The sequence below is a fragment of the Rhinatrema bivittatum genome, chromosome 10, assembly GCF_901001135.1.
Source record: "Rhinatrema bivittatum chromosome 10, aRhiBiv1.1, whole genome shotgun sequence".
NCBI classification, from domain to species: domain Eukaryota; kingdom Metazoa; phylum Chordata; class Amphibia; order Gymnophiona; family Rhinatrematidae; genus Rhinatrema; species Rhinatrema bivittatum.
In genome coordinates, this window is record NC_042624.1 from 14,029,677 (window position 1) to 14,048,043 (window position 18,367).

General features: G+C 41.6%; 1 protein-coding gene across 2 annotated transcripts in view; it reads left to right on the plus strand.

The window, feature by feature from the left end:
* CFH (complement factor H) overlaps nucleotides 1-18,367 on the plus strand; it is a 633,102-nt gene that overhangs the window by 172,428 nt on the left and 442,307 nt on the right. For both annotated transcript variants that reach the window (XM_029617534.1, XM_029617535.1), the window contains exon 6: nucleotides 15,140-15,319. In XM_029617534.1, coding sequence (XP_029473394.1) covers nucleotides 15,140-15,319 — 180 coding nt within the window. The remainder of the gene's footprint in view (nucleotides 1-15,139; nucleotides 15,320-18,367) is intronic.

Below are 18,367 nucleotides of genomic sequence, written 5' to 3' on the forward strand. Positions count from 1 at the left end.
GGTCCTCCAAAGCCCCATGGTTTGATAGCTTGCACTCTCTCCAGTAACCCCAGACCCTTTAAACCCAGCAGAAATGGGCTAATTCCTTTGACTTTTTAAGTTATATCTCCTCCATAGCAGAAGTAAAGTTATGCTGTAGATGACCTGGGTGCGTGCCAGGACGTGTAAGCATTTAAACGCATATCACTTGGCCATGCCCCAAAATGCCCATTCTCCATCCATACCTTGCTCCTTTTTAAATCAAGTGAGAAGTAGCGAAGCAGGAATTATGTGTGCATCTGGTTGGCTTTTAAAATTAGATAGGTGAGCATAAGCCCGACTTGTGTATGATTCCCCTAATTTACAAGCATGCCGGGTTTTTAAAATTCACCTTTTAGGGGGGCAAATTGCCTGAATTTCTGCAAAGTCCAGTGGCACATTCTACTTATTTGTTTCAGTAAAAAGTACCTGCAAAGATCTGTACCTGCTATTTCTGACCAGCACCAATCTCAATCTACATGAGAATGCCTCCATTTCAATGCAGGTAGATATGTGCCTCATAGAATTACATCTGTTCTTATTTTCAGGGTGTGCAATTTTCAGATAAACTCTTTTTACCCCTTTGAAAGTTAACCTCCCTAGGATTAGGGCAGAAAGTTGTTAACCAAGTGAGGAACTGGTTAAGAAACAGAAATCAGTGAGAGGTAGTTAGTAGACACTATTCAGGTGAAAGCAATATTACCAGGGCTTCAGGTTAGACCATTCCCAGTAAAATTGCAGAGGGACTTGGGGAAAAAAAATCTGCTTACACATGACACCAAAGTCTATAACAGAGGTGACATGTCAGAAGATGGATCTAGTGTGAGAAGGACCAATAAAGCAAGAGGGTAGGCTATCTAAGAAGGCCGTTTAGGCAACAATGTAGATTAGATGCCAAGAATAGTCCAAGTTTGACTTTTATTTGAGAAGAGACATATATTTTCTATTTGTGCCTGACTCAATTCTGTTTATGATCTTTTATCTATGTGTCACCTTGTTTTAAACATTGTTGATGTTTTTAAATTATGTTTTTAATTGATTTATCTATGTCCGGTATTGTTCAATTTGTTTATTTGTTGATTTTAGCCCCTGAGGCAGCCCCTGTTGGGGCGAAACTTGGCCTGAGTCAGGCACAAATACAAAATATATGTCTCCTCTCAAATAAAGGTCAAACTTGGACTATTATTGGCGTCTAATCTACATTGTTGTCTAGTGTGAGAAGTCCATTAATCATATCACTTAGGACAAAAAGATCTAGAAAATGCAAAGCAGGAAATGGACTTAAAAGTAATCAGCTCTGATGACCTGAACATAGCCAATCAGAAAAGCAAGGAAAACTGGTGGGAAAAGTTACCAGTACCTTTGAGAACATAAGGAGGAACATCTCCAGAAGAAAAATGAGGTAATACTGCCGTTATATAGGTCATAAGGAAGACCCTACCGTCAGTGCTGTTCAATTAAATTGTTTAATCCAAAACCAACACCCTCTTGGAACTTTGCCAAAATGGACACAATTCAATATCTTATCTCAAAAGTTTAATATAAAACTATCTCAAGGATTTAATATAGAAAGAGTTGGTGGTTTCATATTGGGCTAATGCTGATATCCCCAAATGATCATGGATGTTGTCTATCTATAATCATCAACCGCCAACCTCCATCAAAAGATGTATAATTTTTTGAAAAAAGATTTTTAAGCAAATTAAAGGGTATGATGCACACAAAAAAATGAAATAGTTCCATATATATAAGGGTAGATTTTAAAAGGAGCGCGTGCAAGCATACATGTGCGTGCACTACCCAGTGGGCACACTTGTATGCCCGATTTTATAACATGCGTGCGCAGACACACGCATGTTATAAAATCGGGGGTCGGTACATCAAGCCGCGCTGCCTTCCCCCGTTCCTTACCCCCCCACCCCACCTTCCCTTCCCCTACCTCCCCCACCCTTTTCCCCCTACCTTTTCCTTTTTCTTTCTTTTGTCACAAAACTTACTTCAGCCCTGGTGCTGAAGTAAGTTTTCGCGTGCCGGCATCCACGCTGGCTGGATGCCGGCAGGCGATCCCCAGCCCAGCGGCCATTTGGAGGCCTCTGGCCATGATCCCACCCCGACCCCAGACCGTCCCACCCCTGTTTTCAAGTCCAGGGACTTACATGCATCTCGGGGCTTTGCGCACATCGCCGGGCCTTTTGAAAATAGGACCAGCGCGCGTAACCCCCCCTCCAGTCAGCAGAAAAGACTTGTCAATTCCCTCCCTCTTTATCAGCAGCAAATGAGGGCAAGAAGCATTAAGGAGAGCAAGATGAGAAGGCAGCAGCAGTGGATCTATAGAGCACGCACCTCTCTCCTTTATGCTCCTGCTTTCACATCCAGGCCCCATGGGGTGAAGAGAGCATCAGCTGCCTCACTGGCAGACCAGGCAGAGAAAGATAAAGTTGGTGTCCTGCCAGGCCAGTATGAACAAAGGTTGGTGATATCATGCTTTGAGCTGAGTGAAGAAGGAAGGAACAACCTCCCACTGGTCAGGAAGAGGAGAAGTAAGAAAGAGCAGCTTCCTGTCATACCCAATAAAAGAGAAGTCAGGCAGGCAACTCCCACCCAGACTGAAAGCTTGTTACATTGTGAACCGAGGTGATGTTTTGCAAACGTGCCTCGGTATATAAGAAACCCTTAAATAAATAAATAAATAAATAAAATGTAGTACAGCCAGTCCTCTGCTGGCTGTACTACACAACTCCCAGGACGTTGCGAAACACCTTGTCCTGCCACACCTGTTGAGAACCACTTTCTTTAAGGAGCTACTTCACTTCACTGCCCCAAGAGTAACTTTACTTGGGAAGGTCACTAAACAGTGACTTCTCACTTAAAAACAGTAGTGTTTGGATTCTCTGTGTGTCTCACAATGGCACCTACACAAAAATGGTATCCCCTCTTTAGCACACCTCAGTTCATTTGGAGAATGTGACAGAAGTGAATTGAAAACTGGAAGTACATTACCCCACTTGAAAACTCTGGAGTTTCTCCCTCACTCTGGTTGCTAGGTAAGAATCAAAGGGCATTCTCTCTCAGTCAAATTCAATGACAACTTCGTATGTGAAATTGTTGTTCCTTTTCTCTCTCTCTCTCTCTTTCTAGCTCCTTTGATAGAGCACTGGGGCTAGGACCAGCTGACTTTGGAAATTAATCCTCATTTTAGTCTGTTCATTCAATACAACAGTTGCTCCACAAACCAGTTGTTAAAACTGGTTTTCAGACCTGGAGGCTTCTGACTTCTTAAAGCTAGTTAGAATGAGAAAAATCTCCTTTCTTGTTTTTATCTCTTCAGAATCCATGTTTATTCATTCACATCAATGAATGTTGTTATCTTTTCCTGATTCTCTAAACTAAAGTCACTGTTCATGTGGGATGATAAACTAACCTATTAAATTGAAAGAGAAAATATCACACAGGCTGTTTTTCTCACTATAGACTTCTTTTCTATAAAGGTTTGACATTTTCACCTTTGGCTGGGGGCAATCAGAGTAATCTCGGATCGGGATTAAAAGACCCTCACAATGGAATATCTTGTGTATTCTGAGGAGAGTTGTATGCATTTGTCTCAAATGTATTAATTAACCTTTAAGCATCTGCTTAAAAATAGAATATACATTTGAAGTCTGGGGAATTCCCATCATGTGGATTTTCACCTATAACAGCAGGATGGGGCTTTAATTCAAATTCCGATTTCCTTTATTTTACACAACAGAGAATATTTGTAGTTTAGAGGGGACACCTATAAACAAAGATATATTATGCAGAATAAAGATAATAAAAAAAAAAAAACTCAGTTAAATATCGTTTCAGCAACATTCGACCTTCACCAGATTCATAGTCAGGGAATCTAGTGTAGTCACTGCCATCCTGTGGTTTCTTGAGAGAATAGTTTCTGCTAGGAATGCTGTGTTCTGGTTCTCTGGTAATGCATACATCACTCAGTCATTCTTAGATGTGGACTGGAACTCCTGTCTATTCACTCTGGGGCAGATTTTTAAAAAGTACGCCCGCACGTACTTTTTTTCACACGACCAGCGCAAACAAAAGTACACCGGATTTTATTAGATACGCACGTAGCCACGCGCATCTTTTAAAATCCGGGGTCAGCATGCGCAAGGCTGTGCAAATTCGGCAGCCTGCGCGCGCCAAGCCATGCAGCCTGCCTCCGTTCCTTCCACCCCCCTGCACCTTCCCCTCCCTTCCCCTACCTAACCCACCCCCCCAGCCCTATCTAAACCCCCCTACCTTTAATCCGAATGTTACGCCTCCTCGAGGCAGGCGTAACTTGCGCGCACCAGGCCGGCTGCCGGCACGCCAAGTTTGGTCTGGGGGCTGCGGCCATGCCCCCGGGCCAGAACCACGCCCGCAGCCCCACCCCAGAATGCCCCGATGACGCGCCGGCTATGACATGCCCCCTGACACGCCCTTAGGAAAGCCTTGGGACTTACACGTGTCCCGGGGCTTGTGTGCGCCGCCAAGCCTATTCAACATTAGAGATGTGAATCGTGTCCTCGATCGTCTTAACGATCGATTTCGGCTGGGAGGGGGAGGGAATCGTATTGTTGCCGTTTGGGTGTGTAAACTATCGTGAAAATCGTGAGCCGACACACTAAAATCCCCTAAAACCCACCCCGACCCTTTAAATTAAATCCCCCACCCTCCCGAACCCCCCCAAATGCTTTAAATTACCTGGGGATCCAGCGGTGATCCAGAACGGCGGCGGTCTGGAACGGCCCCGTCAATTGAATCCTGTTGTCTTCAGCCGGCGCCATTTTTCAAAATGGCCGCCACAAAATGGCGGCGGCCATAGACAAAAACAATTCGACGCAGGAGGTCATTCCGGACCCCCGCTGGACTTTTGGCAAGTCTTGTGGGGGTCAGGAGGCCCCCCCAAGCTGGCCAAAAGTTTCTGGGAGTCCAGCGGGGTTCAGGAAGCGATTTCTTGCCGCAAATCGTTTTCCGTACGGAAAATGGCGCTGGCAGGAGATCGACTGCAGGAGGTCGTTCAGCGGGGGTTCCGGACCGCTGCTGAACGACCTCCTGCAGTCGATCTCCTGCCGGCGCCATTTTCCGTACGGAAAACGATTCGCGGCAAGAAATCGCTTCCTGAACCCCGCTGGACTCCCAGAAACTTTTGGCCAGCTTGGGGGGGCCTCCTGACCCCCACAAGACTTGCCAAAAGTCCAGCGGGGGTCCGGAACGACCTCCTGCATCGAATCGTTTTTGTCTATGGCTGCCGCCATTTTGCGGCGGCCATTTTGAAAAATGGCGCCGGCTGAAGACAACAGGATTCAATTGAGGGGGCCGTTCCGGACCGCCGCCGTTCTGGACGACCGCTGGATCCCCAGGTAATTTAAAGCATTTGGGGGGGGGGGTTTGGGAGGGTGGGGGATTTAATTTAAAGGGTCGGGTGTGGGTTTTAGGGGGTTTTAGTGTGCCGGTTTTCCTGCCCTCCCCCTTCCCCCGATTTACGATTTTTTAACGATAAATCAGGGGAATTGGTATTGTATCGTGGCCCTAACGATTTTTGACGATTTAAAATATATCGGACGATATTTTAAATCGTCAAAAAACGATTCACATCCCTATTCAACATAGGCTCGGCGCACGCAGGGGGAGCTTGGGGCAGGTTTTCGGGGGGTACACGCATGTACCCCTTCCTAACTGACTAAGCAATAGCTCTTTGTTTCTAGTCCAATCAGCAGAGGGGGAAAAAAATCACCTCCATGGAAGATGATGCCGGCTTCTTGGATTTCACTTAGGCACAAGGTTTCAGCTAGGGAACATCCTTTGCTGTAACATTACCATTAATCATTAACTGAAGCAGATCACATTTTACACCCATTGATTTAGTTCTCCTTGCAACAGACAGCTTTCCTTGTGCAGAATTTTCAAACTCTTCAGTTTTATGTTTAACATACAACTGAGACTTCTGAAGTCCAAATTATTTCAGGTATCTCACTCACAAAAACAGGCTTTAGAATAAACTCATTTTCTTTACAAGGGATGAATATCTTACTGTAAGATATATCTTTAAATGAATCTGTTACGAGTTTTATTACTTTTGCATGTTTATTCTGCTGTAGGCATTGTTCCCAGCTCCAAGTGATCTCTACTTGGAGATTATTTACTTTTGACAGACAGAATTTACACATTACCCTAATACTGTCTGCTTGGGAAAATAATCTTTTTCACTAAAACCTAAACCATAAAGCTTCCTATTTACTGGTTTGCTTGGCAGAATACTTTAATTAGGATGCTTTTCATCCATGTTGTGTTGGTAAAGCACAATTTTATTTTGCTCTGAAACACACAGCATTTGATCTATATGGAACTTTTCTATCAGAAAGCAGGTAAGGTTTTAATGTTAGTTATCCATTGCCCTGTGAATTATCTCTTTGTTGCATTATGACCATAAGATCTTGCAGCTTCAGATTATGCCTGACTATTCTCTTTTTTATTCTATAATTGGAGCTAATAGCCCAGAATAGGTCTGGGGATCTGGGAAAATGAACAGTCAGCACTGTTTCCTTCTACATCTAATTTTAATGCATTGAAGAATTCTGAAACAATCTTATTTAATCACTCTTCTAATTCAAGAAATGTTTGTTTGTTTTCTCTGATTTACCTCTGTACACCTTGACAAACCCTGCATTTCACCTTCAGTTTCTCATTTCACATACAACTTTTGGTCTCCTACGGAGCAGTAAGGAGCCAGCAGTAAGGAGCCAGCTGTAGAAGAATGTGTATGCTTGTAGAGTTTAAACAATTTACTCCATACTTACTTAACTGTTATAAGTAATGATGGGCTTGTAAGTATGCATAAAAATCTTTATGTGAGAAGCCAAACTGTTCCTGCAAACCCTGAAAGCACTTAATTATGTTGGAATTAGGCTCGTAAAACTGTTGCAAGCAGCCTAGCCCCAGCTGAGTCCACTTATAGAATATCTGGTAATCTATCCCTGGAGTAAATTAAGGATTCACAATCGCAAAGAATACCAATAGTGTCCAAATTAATTTTTCATTTACCAAGAACCTGTGAAGTGAGTATACATGCTAGGCTTCATTGACCTTCATAATAGGTGTCATCGTATAGCTTAGTTTCACTTTAATACTCCACCTTCTATTTAATCATTGGTCAATGTTGGTGTACTATTTTTGTTGTTATACTTTTTCAGTTTGCAAAATCTCTCGAGTAAATGCCACATGTATTGTGCTCTTTAAATTCTCTTTAAATTCACAATACTGAATCATATCAATGACGTAACTTAGCTTAACAACAGGAAATGTGCAGAATAAATTCAATGTCCACACAAACTTCTTTGTGGTATAATTTTTTCATTTCAGATGGCAACTCCACAGTATGTAAATTACAACATTTGAAGATGCAAAGCGGGGTCCCCCAATACGGACCCATGTTTCGCCGCAAGGCTTTGTCGGGAGGGACAGGCAGGAAATTTTTAGTAGTTCTTTGAACAGTTCAGAAGGTGGCGTCACTGGGAGTGCCTTAGCTTAATAAATGAAAGCCAAATTGTCCAAATAGAATGCCCCGATAGACTCTGCCTCTTTGCCCAACACGGGACTGTGTTTCAGATGTTGAAAATCCTTTTTCAAGGGCTCTTTTACTACAATGTAAAAAGGTTCAAATATAAATTCACAAACAATTTTATATAATAACCGCTGATGCAGAACCAAACATCAAAATGTTAGACACAAGTCCGGAAAAAGAACTTACTTTCACCCGTTCAATTTTTCAGCTTGCTTCAGCAGAAAGATGTGTTTCTTGAATCCCAGCTACTAAAGCTTTATGTCACACTGCAAAGCTGAAATAATTGTTTTTCTTTTAATGGGAAAATCTAGTCCCCCCACATTCCAAGAAACAAATCTTGTGCTCCCCATCACGTAAGCATATATAAAGACAGACCTATCAGTGCCTTAATGAATTGTGCCATAGAGACTGATCGCCACCCAGCCTGGGAACCAGCATGCTGAGTTGAACTCTCTTACTAGAGACTCTAACGTTAACTGTCTCCTGTGAAAGACTATATAACCTTACCCCCTCAGTAGCAATATACCCCGTCCAACCCTTATTAACTATAGTCCCTACCCTCCCCCTTCCCAATCTGTCACTCCAAGTTCTCATATCCTAATGTATTCTCCTCTTGTATAGAGATGAGATCCATAAATAATGTGGTCGAGTCCCACCCCTCTACCTTCTGCAGCTTATACAGAGGGATCCCCTATCAGGATCACATTTTAACATCTCAACCTTTTTTTTTTTCTCACGTCTGTCATAACTTTCAAACCTGCTTACAACTTACAACCGTGAAAGTACTTGAAAGGTTTTTGCCATCTCTGCAATGTGCTATAAATTGGCAAATAATTTAATCTTCCTCAAAGGCAAGTTCTCATATGCCATCAGTCAGCATTACCACACAGGATGAAAATCTTCAGCAAAGTTGCTTAAATTCATGTCATTGGAGTGACGGATTTGCCATCCAAAATCACATGTGCTTCAGTTGGTGACTCACAGGTATAAATTTTGTCCTCCAGCCACAGGGACGGATTGGCCTATCAGGGGATCGGGCATCCCCCGGTGGGCCGGTCACGCTAGTCATGTGGTCTGCCGAGCACGGCCATGACAGAGCCACTCTCAGCAGACCATGTGGTATCTCCTGGGCCAGCCTGGGTGGCGAATCCACAGGTGGGCTTCATTGGTAATCCGCCGCTGTCCAGCCATATTTTTAATTTCGCCGGATAAACCATTGCAAAGCGGGTTCCTTTGTTTATCATGTCACTGCATATGGCTAAATAAGCCTTCCTTTAGGCTGCCACCCTAGCAGAGAAATCTTGGAAGATTAGAACCTTATGTGCATGTACTTTATGCTTCTGCATCGCTTGAATGCTGTGAGGATCAGGGTTTTTTGCGCACAATTCAGAAATTTTGCTATGACAAGATAGGGCCTATCTTCTGTTTTCCATTTATTTATTTATTTATTTATTTATTTATAATTTTTATATACCGACATTCTTACATTAAAATGCAAATCATACCGGTTTACATAAAACAGAAAAAGCAGGAAAAATATTTCCATAGTCAAATACAGAGAACATTTGAGCCCAATCCTGTGCACACGCTCAATAATTAGCTTATACTCCAGCATGGGTAGTTCTAATTCTTTTGGGAGTCACTGCTCCAGTACGGAGATCAAATTTCCATCTGGTATGTCTTCCGGGAGACCCAGGAATCTGAGATTGTTGCGCCGAGATCTGTTTTCAAGATCCTTGGCTTTCTCCTTTGCGGCCTTGAGTTTGTTCCCTAGCTGGCGTGACGTGAGCAGGATAGTGTCGTCCTCCACAACAGATATTCAGCCCTCAGTCACCTCTACACGATGGCCAATGTCCTGAATTGTTTCCTTTAGCTTTATAAAATGATTCGAGATGATGTTGAATGTATATTCCAGAGCGGCTACCACGGACATGGTCAGCCGTCTAATTGTGTTCTCATCTGGCTCGATTGACTCACGCTTGTCAGTCATCTTGAGATCCGCAGGTTTTCCTCTTTCTTTGCGCTCCAGTCTCGCGGTCATATCATGTTGACCAGCAAATTATCACTTATGTTTTCAGGCGAATGATGGTAATGAGTTGTGTACCTTTTCTTCCGGATCTGTTCGAGCAGTGCGATTGTGGCTAAATTCCAAGTTTAGAGCGGTGGCACCCAGAGCTCTAGTGAACGCAACTGACAAGGCTCACCACATCATATGGTCTCCGCCCATGATTTTTTAAGATGTCCTTTAGCTAATAATCATGCTCCACTACACTACTCACTATATTTATTTATTATTTTATTTATTTATGAACTTTTAATATACCGACATTCGTAGAACACATCATGCCGGTTTACAATTAACTCAAAGAAAGGAAAATTACATTTAACGGGGGTGGGGTGGGGCGATGGGAGCAGGCAAGAAAAGGGGAGAAAAGAAGGGCTGGGAATGATAGAGACTAAGAGTAGAGTACTGAAACGAAGTAAAGAGGAGAAAGTGGAGAGGAACCAAAATACCTATAGAAGCTTACTATATTTACATCATTGGGAGAGTACAGAAAGTAACTGGGCTAGCTATATATATAAATATATTGTAATATATATATTGGAGTAGATTTTAAAAGGTGTATGTGTGTGTCCATGTGCGTACAGTTCCCGCCATGCGCATGTTATAAAATCCATGGGCCACATGCACATATACGCTGGATTTTAAAATCCGGCATGCATGTGCAGGTGGCACGTGGGGGGTTAATTTAGTAGATTATGCGTGGCGACAGAATCGGGCCTTTCCCAGTTCCCTCCCAGTCCGCTCCAATTAAGGAGCGGACTGGGAGGGAACTTTCCTACCCCCCCCAAAACCCCCGCCCTATCTCCTCCCCACCCCCTTAACCTGTCCCAGAAACTTACATTTCTTTGTTTTACTACTTACTGCTCCCCTGGAGCAGAAGTAATTTGCGCGTGCTGGCCAAATACTGGCGTGCATTTCCCCAGGACAGCAGCTAATGACCACTGTCCCGGCCAGCCTCCATCCCATCCCGCCCCCTCCATGATACCTGGCTTCAGTTGTCACCCGCAAGTGAGCTGGGTAAAGCAGGGAGGCCCGGACGCCCTGGACCAATAATTGAGAGCAAATAGGCGCCATAGCCCACCTCTGAGCAGCAACGGCCACTGAGAACTCTTGAAAAACTAGCACCTTAGCATTGTCATATTTAAGTGCTCTCCCCTTACACACCGCATTTAATATTTCTTGCTTATGTGCAAAGTTGAATATATTACTCGGCCTGGTAGCAGTCGGATTCCGGGCACCCAGACGATGAGCTTACTCTATATGCAGGCTGCCATGTGCTTGAGAGAGCCCAAGCTCCTTTTTCAGCTACGATTCCAGCAAGGCCAGGAGCAGGCGGTCATCTAGGGACTCCGGCAAACCGACGAACCGCAGGTTAGACCTGCGGGATCGGTTCTCCAGATCTTCGATTTTGGCAGTATTTTTTGCTACTGCTTCCCGCAGCGCAGTGATGTCGAGTTGTGCTGTCTGGAGGCCATCTTGCACCTTCGCGATCCTCAAGCTCGGCGAAACGGGTTTCAAATTTGTTTAAATTCGCCAAAATTTCAGCAACCGCGGTGGAAATGTTTTTCAACTCTGGCCCCAAGGCTTCTAAGACTGCGTTCTTAATTTCGGCGAGGGCCAGCGTGACAGGCGGTTCACCCGGGCCGGCAACGACCATGACAGGTGCTGAAGGAGCTGGCAAGAAGTCTTTCCCTTTGTCTTTGGCCAGTTTCGCAGGGCGAGCGGGCATGCTGGGCAAAAAAAAAAAAAACGAGCGCAGGGAATGAGCTACAGCTTGGGTTGTTACAGGTTTGACTTATCTGGCGTTAGTGATGCAGATGTAGTTTGATGTTGAAGGCCAGACACTGGAGAGAGAGGAATCACGTCCTCCTCTCGCAGTGCATCACATGATCTCTCACCCTGGATTTTATAACATGTGCATGCCTGCACGCGCATGTTCTAAAATCGGGTGTACATGAGTGCACGCTGGGTAGCACGTGCACATGTACGCCTGTGTGCACCTTTTTAAAATCTACCCCATTATTCTGATACATTCATTGTTGCTGACATGTGGATTCTTTATAACTAAGGGGTCATTTATCAAAATGTGCTAAGGTGTTTTCGCATGCGTTAAGGGCTTATCGCTTGCGAAAGCACCATATCGTATGGTGTGATGCAAATTTGAAAAAGAGGAGGAGTGGGCTTGCCAGTCTGTGAAGTGCTATTGTGCAGACTTAACTATACCTTTTTCAGTAGGTTTGAAGAAGAGAGAGAGAGACTAGCCATAATGTCCTCTCCCTAGATAGGTATTTCTATCCCTATGGGAGGCCCACCTAGTAATTCGAGGTGAGGTTTAGGTATTAGTGTAGGGGGTTAGGTGCCACTTTGACTTTCAACTTGAGATGTACGAACAGAACAGTGGTCTCTTGTGAAGATTTGATGACCTACAGAGAGAGGAAACTCACCCAAGATGAGATTTGTGCAATGTTCTCTCCACCTAGCTTGATGTTACCCAGGTAGAGTGTCCATCAAGCTAGGTTGAGAGAACCTTGCACAAATATCATCTTTGAGTGAGTTTCCTCACTCCGAAGGTCATCAAATCTTCACAGGAGACCACTGTTCTGTTTTTACGTCTCATGTTGAATGTCAAAGTGGCACCTAACCCCCTACACTAATACCTATTTTTTACTTTGGGACCTCCGACTTAATATCGCCATGATATTAAGTTGGAGGGTGTACAGAAAGGCAGTTTTTACTGCTTTTCTGTACACTTTCCCGGTGCTGGCAGAAATTAACGCTTACCTTTAGCCTGTTAACTGTTCGCATAGGTAAAAAGCGTAAATTGCGATAAACTGTTTATTAGCATAAGCCACGCCCCTTTTGCTATTGCATGCGATACTTATTGCATTTTGATAAATCCAGGCCTAAGCTAGTTTAGAGTCACCTAGCTTTGTCTGTTTTCCACACATATATTCTTTTATTGTTCTTGCTCTTTTGTGTGTGTAGAAGAGGTATTCCTTGTTTGCAAGTTGTTCTGCAAATAATCTTTCTTTTCAGAGAAAGACATGCCAGGTGTTAAGCTGCTTGGTCTGGAGATTCCTTCAGGTCTTCATACTCAATGTAAAGAAAAACAGGTCCAGCATCCATTTTCTTTTTAGGCCAGAGACTCAATTTTGGCAGCATTCAAAGTTATAAAGTTTCTGAGCTTTGCTCACAAAATAAAATAGAGAGTTCAAATCCCACTGTTGCTCCTTGTGACCTTGGGCAAGTCACTTTACCCTCTGTTGCCTTAGGTACAAAATTAGATTGTAAGTCCTGTGAGGACTTACCTGAATGTAATCTACTTTGATGTACACTTTGAAGTGGCAAAAAGCGGAATATACAAATCTAAAAGAAATAAATTAATTAATGTCTTAATGCCTCTATATCGCTCCAAAGTTCAACCTCCCTATGTGCAATTCTGGTCTTTGCATCTCAAAAAAGATAGAGTAGAATTAGAAACAGTACAGAGAAGGGCAACCGAAATGATAAAGAAGATGGAACAATTCCTCAATGCGGAAAAGCTAAAGAGGTTAGGGCTCTTCAGCTTGGGGAAGAGACGACTGATGGGAGATATGATAGCAGTCAATAAAATAATGAGTGGAGTGAAAAGGGTAAACACAACTCGGATGTTTACTTTTTCAAAAAGTACAAAGACTCAGGGACATGCAATGAAGTTACTAGGCAGGATATTTAAAACAAATAGGAGAAAATATAGTTTTATCCAAAGCATAATTAAGATCTGGAATTTGTTGTTGGAGGATGTAATAAAATATGTTAGTAAAAGTGAGTTTAAAAAAGGTTTTGACAAGTTCCTGGAAAATAGTCCATAAACCATTATTAAGATGAAGTTGCAGAAATCCACTACTTATTCCTGGGAAAAGTAGCTTGGAATCTATCTACTCCTTGGGTTCCTGTCAGGTACTTGTGACCTGATTGGCCACTGTTGGAAACAGGATACTGGGTTTGATGGAGTTTTGGTCTGACCCACTATGGTAAATCTTAGGTTCTTAAATATTTGCATTCTTTATAAAATGGGAGACATTTTGCATAAAAAAGAAATTCACTGACTAGGAGTTCATGACATGAAGCTGAAAAGAATCAGAGAAAATAGGAGGAAATAGCAATCAATTCTGTGGTAGACAAATATGCTTGAGACAGAGAGTGGTAAAAGTGGTTGGGGAAACAGAAAATACAAGGAAATACATAACATATAATTGATTATTGAGTCCAGTAGTTATAAAGTTATTCATTCTAAAAATTCCTCAGTTACAGTTGAAGATGTTTCTAATTCTGATTGATACCCCTGGGATCTATCAATTTAATAATAATAATAGATACATTACAGTCCATTAGAGTAGATTTAATGGTATAAACATTGAAAATTCCAGACCCTGAATGGATTCCAGTTCTACTTCCTTCTCTGGCACCCATCATGCCCTCCTTCCTTCCAGATTCCCATCATATCCACCCATTATCGTTCCTGACTCCAAGGATATCTCCTTCTCCCTTAGTCTAATCATCTCTCCCCATCTCTTTTTCCTCTCCCCATCATTTTCTTCTCTCCTTCTTCCCTAGTCCTACTTAGTGGCAGCAGCAGCAGCAGGTTCTTTAGGTTTCTGCTTTATTCTTTGGCCACAGACAAATTGGGCTATAAGGCACCACTTCTGACAGGGTCAGCTTATAACGCAAATCTGTTCCACTGCGACATATACCATAGAGTTAAACTTCATGACCTGGAACTGTCAAATAACATGTTCAGTGGATCTGTGATCCTAGAGATCCCCAAAACCTGTTGAGTTCCTACAGAACTGCTTACATCATTGGGAATGTAGTTCAGAAGGCTTTATTTCCAATGACGGGAATGGTTCCTGCATTGACGTTTAGAGATGGTGCATTGTGAGTTCACTTTATTTAAACATATTCCTTCTCTAGAAAAGATTCATTGAAGGAAACTGAATGATACTGAAATCACATAAATTATTAGTTGAAATTCTATTATGTAATGGAGAACAGTTTATCTTGAAGGTACGTCATTGTTTTAAATAAGTAAATTGCCATCTTAAAAAATGTTTTTGAAAACTTCTCTAATATGCTTCATTATTTTGAAAGTCACAGTAGATCTACTTTGCTTCAATTTCTAACAAGGCTCGAATCTGATGATAATATAAATCTGTATGAACAATAGTTTGGCTCCATTCTGTTGTGAATGTATAGTATTTCCTTCCGTTCTACTGAAAATTGAAAGACAATTGAGAGAGGAATTTTCATAGTCATATTTTTAGTTTAAATGATTCCTATAGTATATTTGATTCACTTTGATGTCAATTTTGATCTCTTCATTTGTATAATGTGGCAAATATCCACAGAAACATGTAAATAATTTTGTACTTTCATATCAAAATTTGTACTTTGTTTAATAACTGTTTAAAAACTTTTTTTTTTCTGTGCAGAGATTTCATGTCAAGAACCTTCAATACCGAATGGAAGTGTGCTCAGCAGGACATTGAATAAGAAACGATATGAAAACAAAGAAAAACTGCAGTATGAATGTAATTCTGGATATAAGCACGAGCTCAAAACTTTCTCAGAATGTACTGAAAATGGATGGACTCCAGTCCCCATTTGTACAGGTTACCTTATTTTATTCATTTTATTATTCTTAGATTGTGATTTTTTGAAGTCATAGTCTGTTTAATTTTTTGCAGAGCAATGCTTGTCAAATCCTAGTAACATATAGGAAAGCATCCGTTCTATGTGCCTTCACCTATTCCCTGTGTACTGATTTCCTCATTTGGCTTTGGCCTAGCTTTAGTATATGCATGGCTATGACAGTTCTCCAGGTTCTCTAGGCATGCTCTCATGTTGACGATTCTTATCCCAGATGAACGTATCAGTTAGCACTAGTCACATTGGCTGTGATTGTTTAATCTGGCATAGCAAAAATGGTTATCAAATAATATCTGTAACCTCCAAACTCAAATATACATCATGCAACCACAGGTAGACATCTTGTAGGCGGCAACCCCCACAACTGATGTGCTGGCCACATTAAATCACAACTCCGCACACCATATCATACCATTGTCAGAAAAATGTGATCAGGACAGAAATTGGGTTTAGATCTTTAGGACTTTTTCAAATAGTATTAGTCTTGTTTCACTTCCAACCCCACGCTTAAAATATGGACAGCATTAGAATGTCAGTGTAGTGGCTTGTAAACGTCTTGCTAGAACAACCTACTCTGGTAATAGATCCCTAGCTGCCAGGAATACTCATTTTGGAGAGGGTTTTAAGAACTATTTGAACTTCTTAAAGATTACCATTTTTAAATTGACCAGATTTAAAAGTGTACCATTTTCAATGTGGTTTTCAAAATACTCATAGAACAGAAACCCTGTTGGTTTCAGTAATAGATTCTTTTCTTTGACATTTATATAACAATAGTGTGGTGTTTTTGTTTTTTTTTATATTACAGCAGCATACGACTGTAAATCATGAGGTGCTTCTATGTTGTCTAAGGCAACTGCATATTAGGCTTGTCTATAAGTGGTTTAAAGCCTATTTGAGTGAGAAGAAACAACAGGTTAGCTTACAAGGAAACTCTTCAGACTGGTATGATATGAGTTGTGGGGTTCCACAAGGTTCAGTCTTATGGGCCGCTCTTTTTAATGTTATATAGTCCCTCTTTGCTTTTTAATTGAACAGTTTGAAGTGGCGTTCAGATTGTACACTGACAATTTACAGCTTTACTTCCTGGTTAATGGCTATTTTTCATCTACAGTGTATCAAATTTCTAAATGTCTTTTCACTATTAGTAGCTGGATGAAAGAGAATAACTTGGTGTTAAATTTATTAAAAACTGAAGTACCGGAAATATGTATTTTTTTCATAAAAGTAAATCCCTGCCAGATCTTGAAATGTATCCAATTTTAGTTAATGGAGTAAAAATCCAAGTCAAATTTGTGACAAAAAATTTGGGGGTTCTTTTTGACTTACATTTAAGTTTTCAGCCACAACTAAGATCAGTACTGAAATCAGGTTTTTTAAAATTGCATATTATGGCATGTGAGATACATCTTTCGTACATTAGTACAATCCTTCATATTGTCAGTAATAAATTAATGTAACACTTTATATATAGGATTACCTTCTTCTAGTTTATGAGCCTTGAATTTTGACAACATTTGGTGGCTTGGATGGTATCAAGTCAGCCCCCTACTGTGAGAGTTACATTGGTTACCCCCCATCAGCACATTCACTTTAAAATACTGCTTTTACTTTTTAAATCAATAAAGCAGGATGGACCATCATATTTGTCAGGGCTTTTAGAATTTTGTTCTCCAGTTTGGACTCCAGGAAATGGGTCTTAAATGTTCCTTCTATAAAAGAAGCCCACGAGAAATTGGGCTTTCTCTTTAGTAAATCCTACCATAGAGAATGCTCTGCCCCAAGCACTTCATTTAATTGAGGATATAAAAGTATTTCTTAAGCAAGGAAAGGCCTATTTATTCCAAGAAGCTATTGGTGTCAGTACTTGATGTTCACATTGGGTCAGATGGGTTTTATTAAATAAATGCCCTTAACACAGGGCTTGGGGTAACCTGCATGGAACGGCATAGAAACATAGAAAATATGGCAGAAAAGGACCAAATGGTCCATCCAGTCTGCCCAGCAGTTACTACCTGTAACATGGGGGTAACCTGCATGGAGCGGCAGTTGCTACCATAGGAAAATTGCTGGGCAGACTGCATGGACGATTTGGTCTTTTTCTGCCATTATTACTATGTTACTATATTAAACTCTGAGTCTCAGTGCCTAAACTTCAAAATAGAAGAATTACAAAAACCCTTAATATAAATTTAGAGGATTTAAAAGATAGAATTGCCCTGTTACAAACCTGCCTCACCTAAATAGATAACATAAGAACATAAGAAATTGCCATACTGGGTCAGACCAAGGGTCCATCAAGCCCAGCATCCTGTTTCCAACAGTGGCCAAAGCAGGATACAAGTACCTACCTGCAAGTACCCAAAAACTAAGTATATCCCATACTACTGATACTAGTAATAGCAGTGGCTATTTTCTAAGTCAAACTGATTAGTAGCAGGTAATGGGCTTCTCCTCCAAGAACTGAGTGCCTCAGGGATCTGTAGTTGGACTGGTGCTTTTTAATGTATTTGCGGATGACATACATTATGCAGAATAGTTAAATCTCAAGCAGATTATGATGAATTGCAGGAGGATCTTGCGAGACTAGATTGGGCTTCCAAATGGAAGATGAAATTTAATGTGGACAAGTTCAAAGTGATGCATATAGGGAAAAATAACCCTTCTGTAGTTACACAATGTTAGGTTCTATCTTAGGTGTTACCACCCATGGACGATATCTAGGCATCATAGTGGATAATACATTGAAATCCTCTGCCACTGTGCTATGATGATTAAAAAAAACAGAATGTTAGGAATTATTAAGAAGGGAATGGAAAATAAAACAGAGGATGTCATAATGCCTCTGTATCTCTTCATGGTGAGACCAGTTCTGGTCACCGCATTTCAAAAAGGATATAGCTGGCACTGCGCTGGAGAAAGTGCAAAAGAGGGTGACCAAAATGATAAGGGGCATGGACCGGCTGCCCTATGAGGAAAGGCTAAGGAAGTTAGGGCTGTTCAGTTTGGAG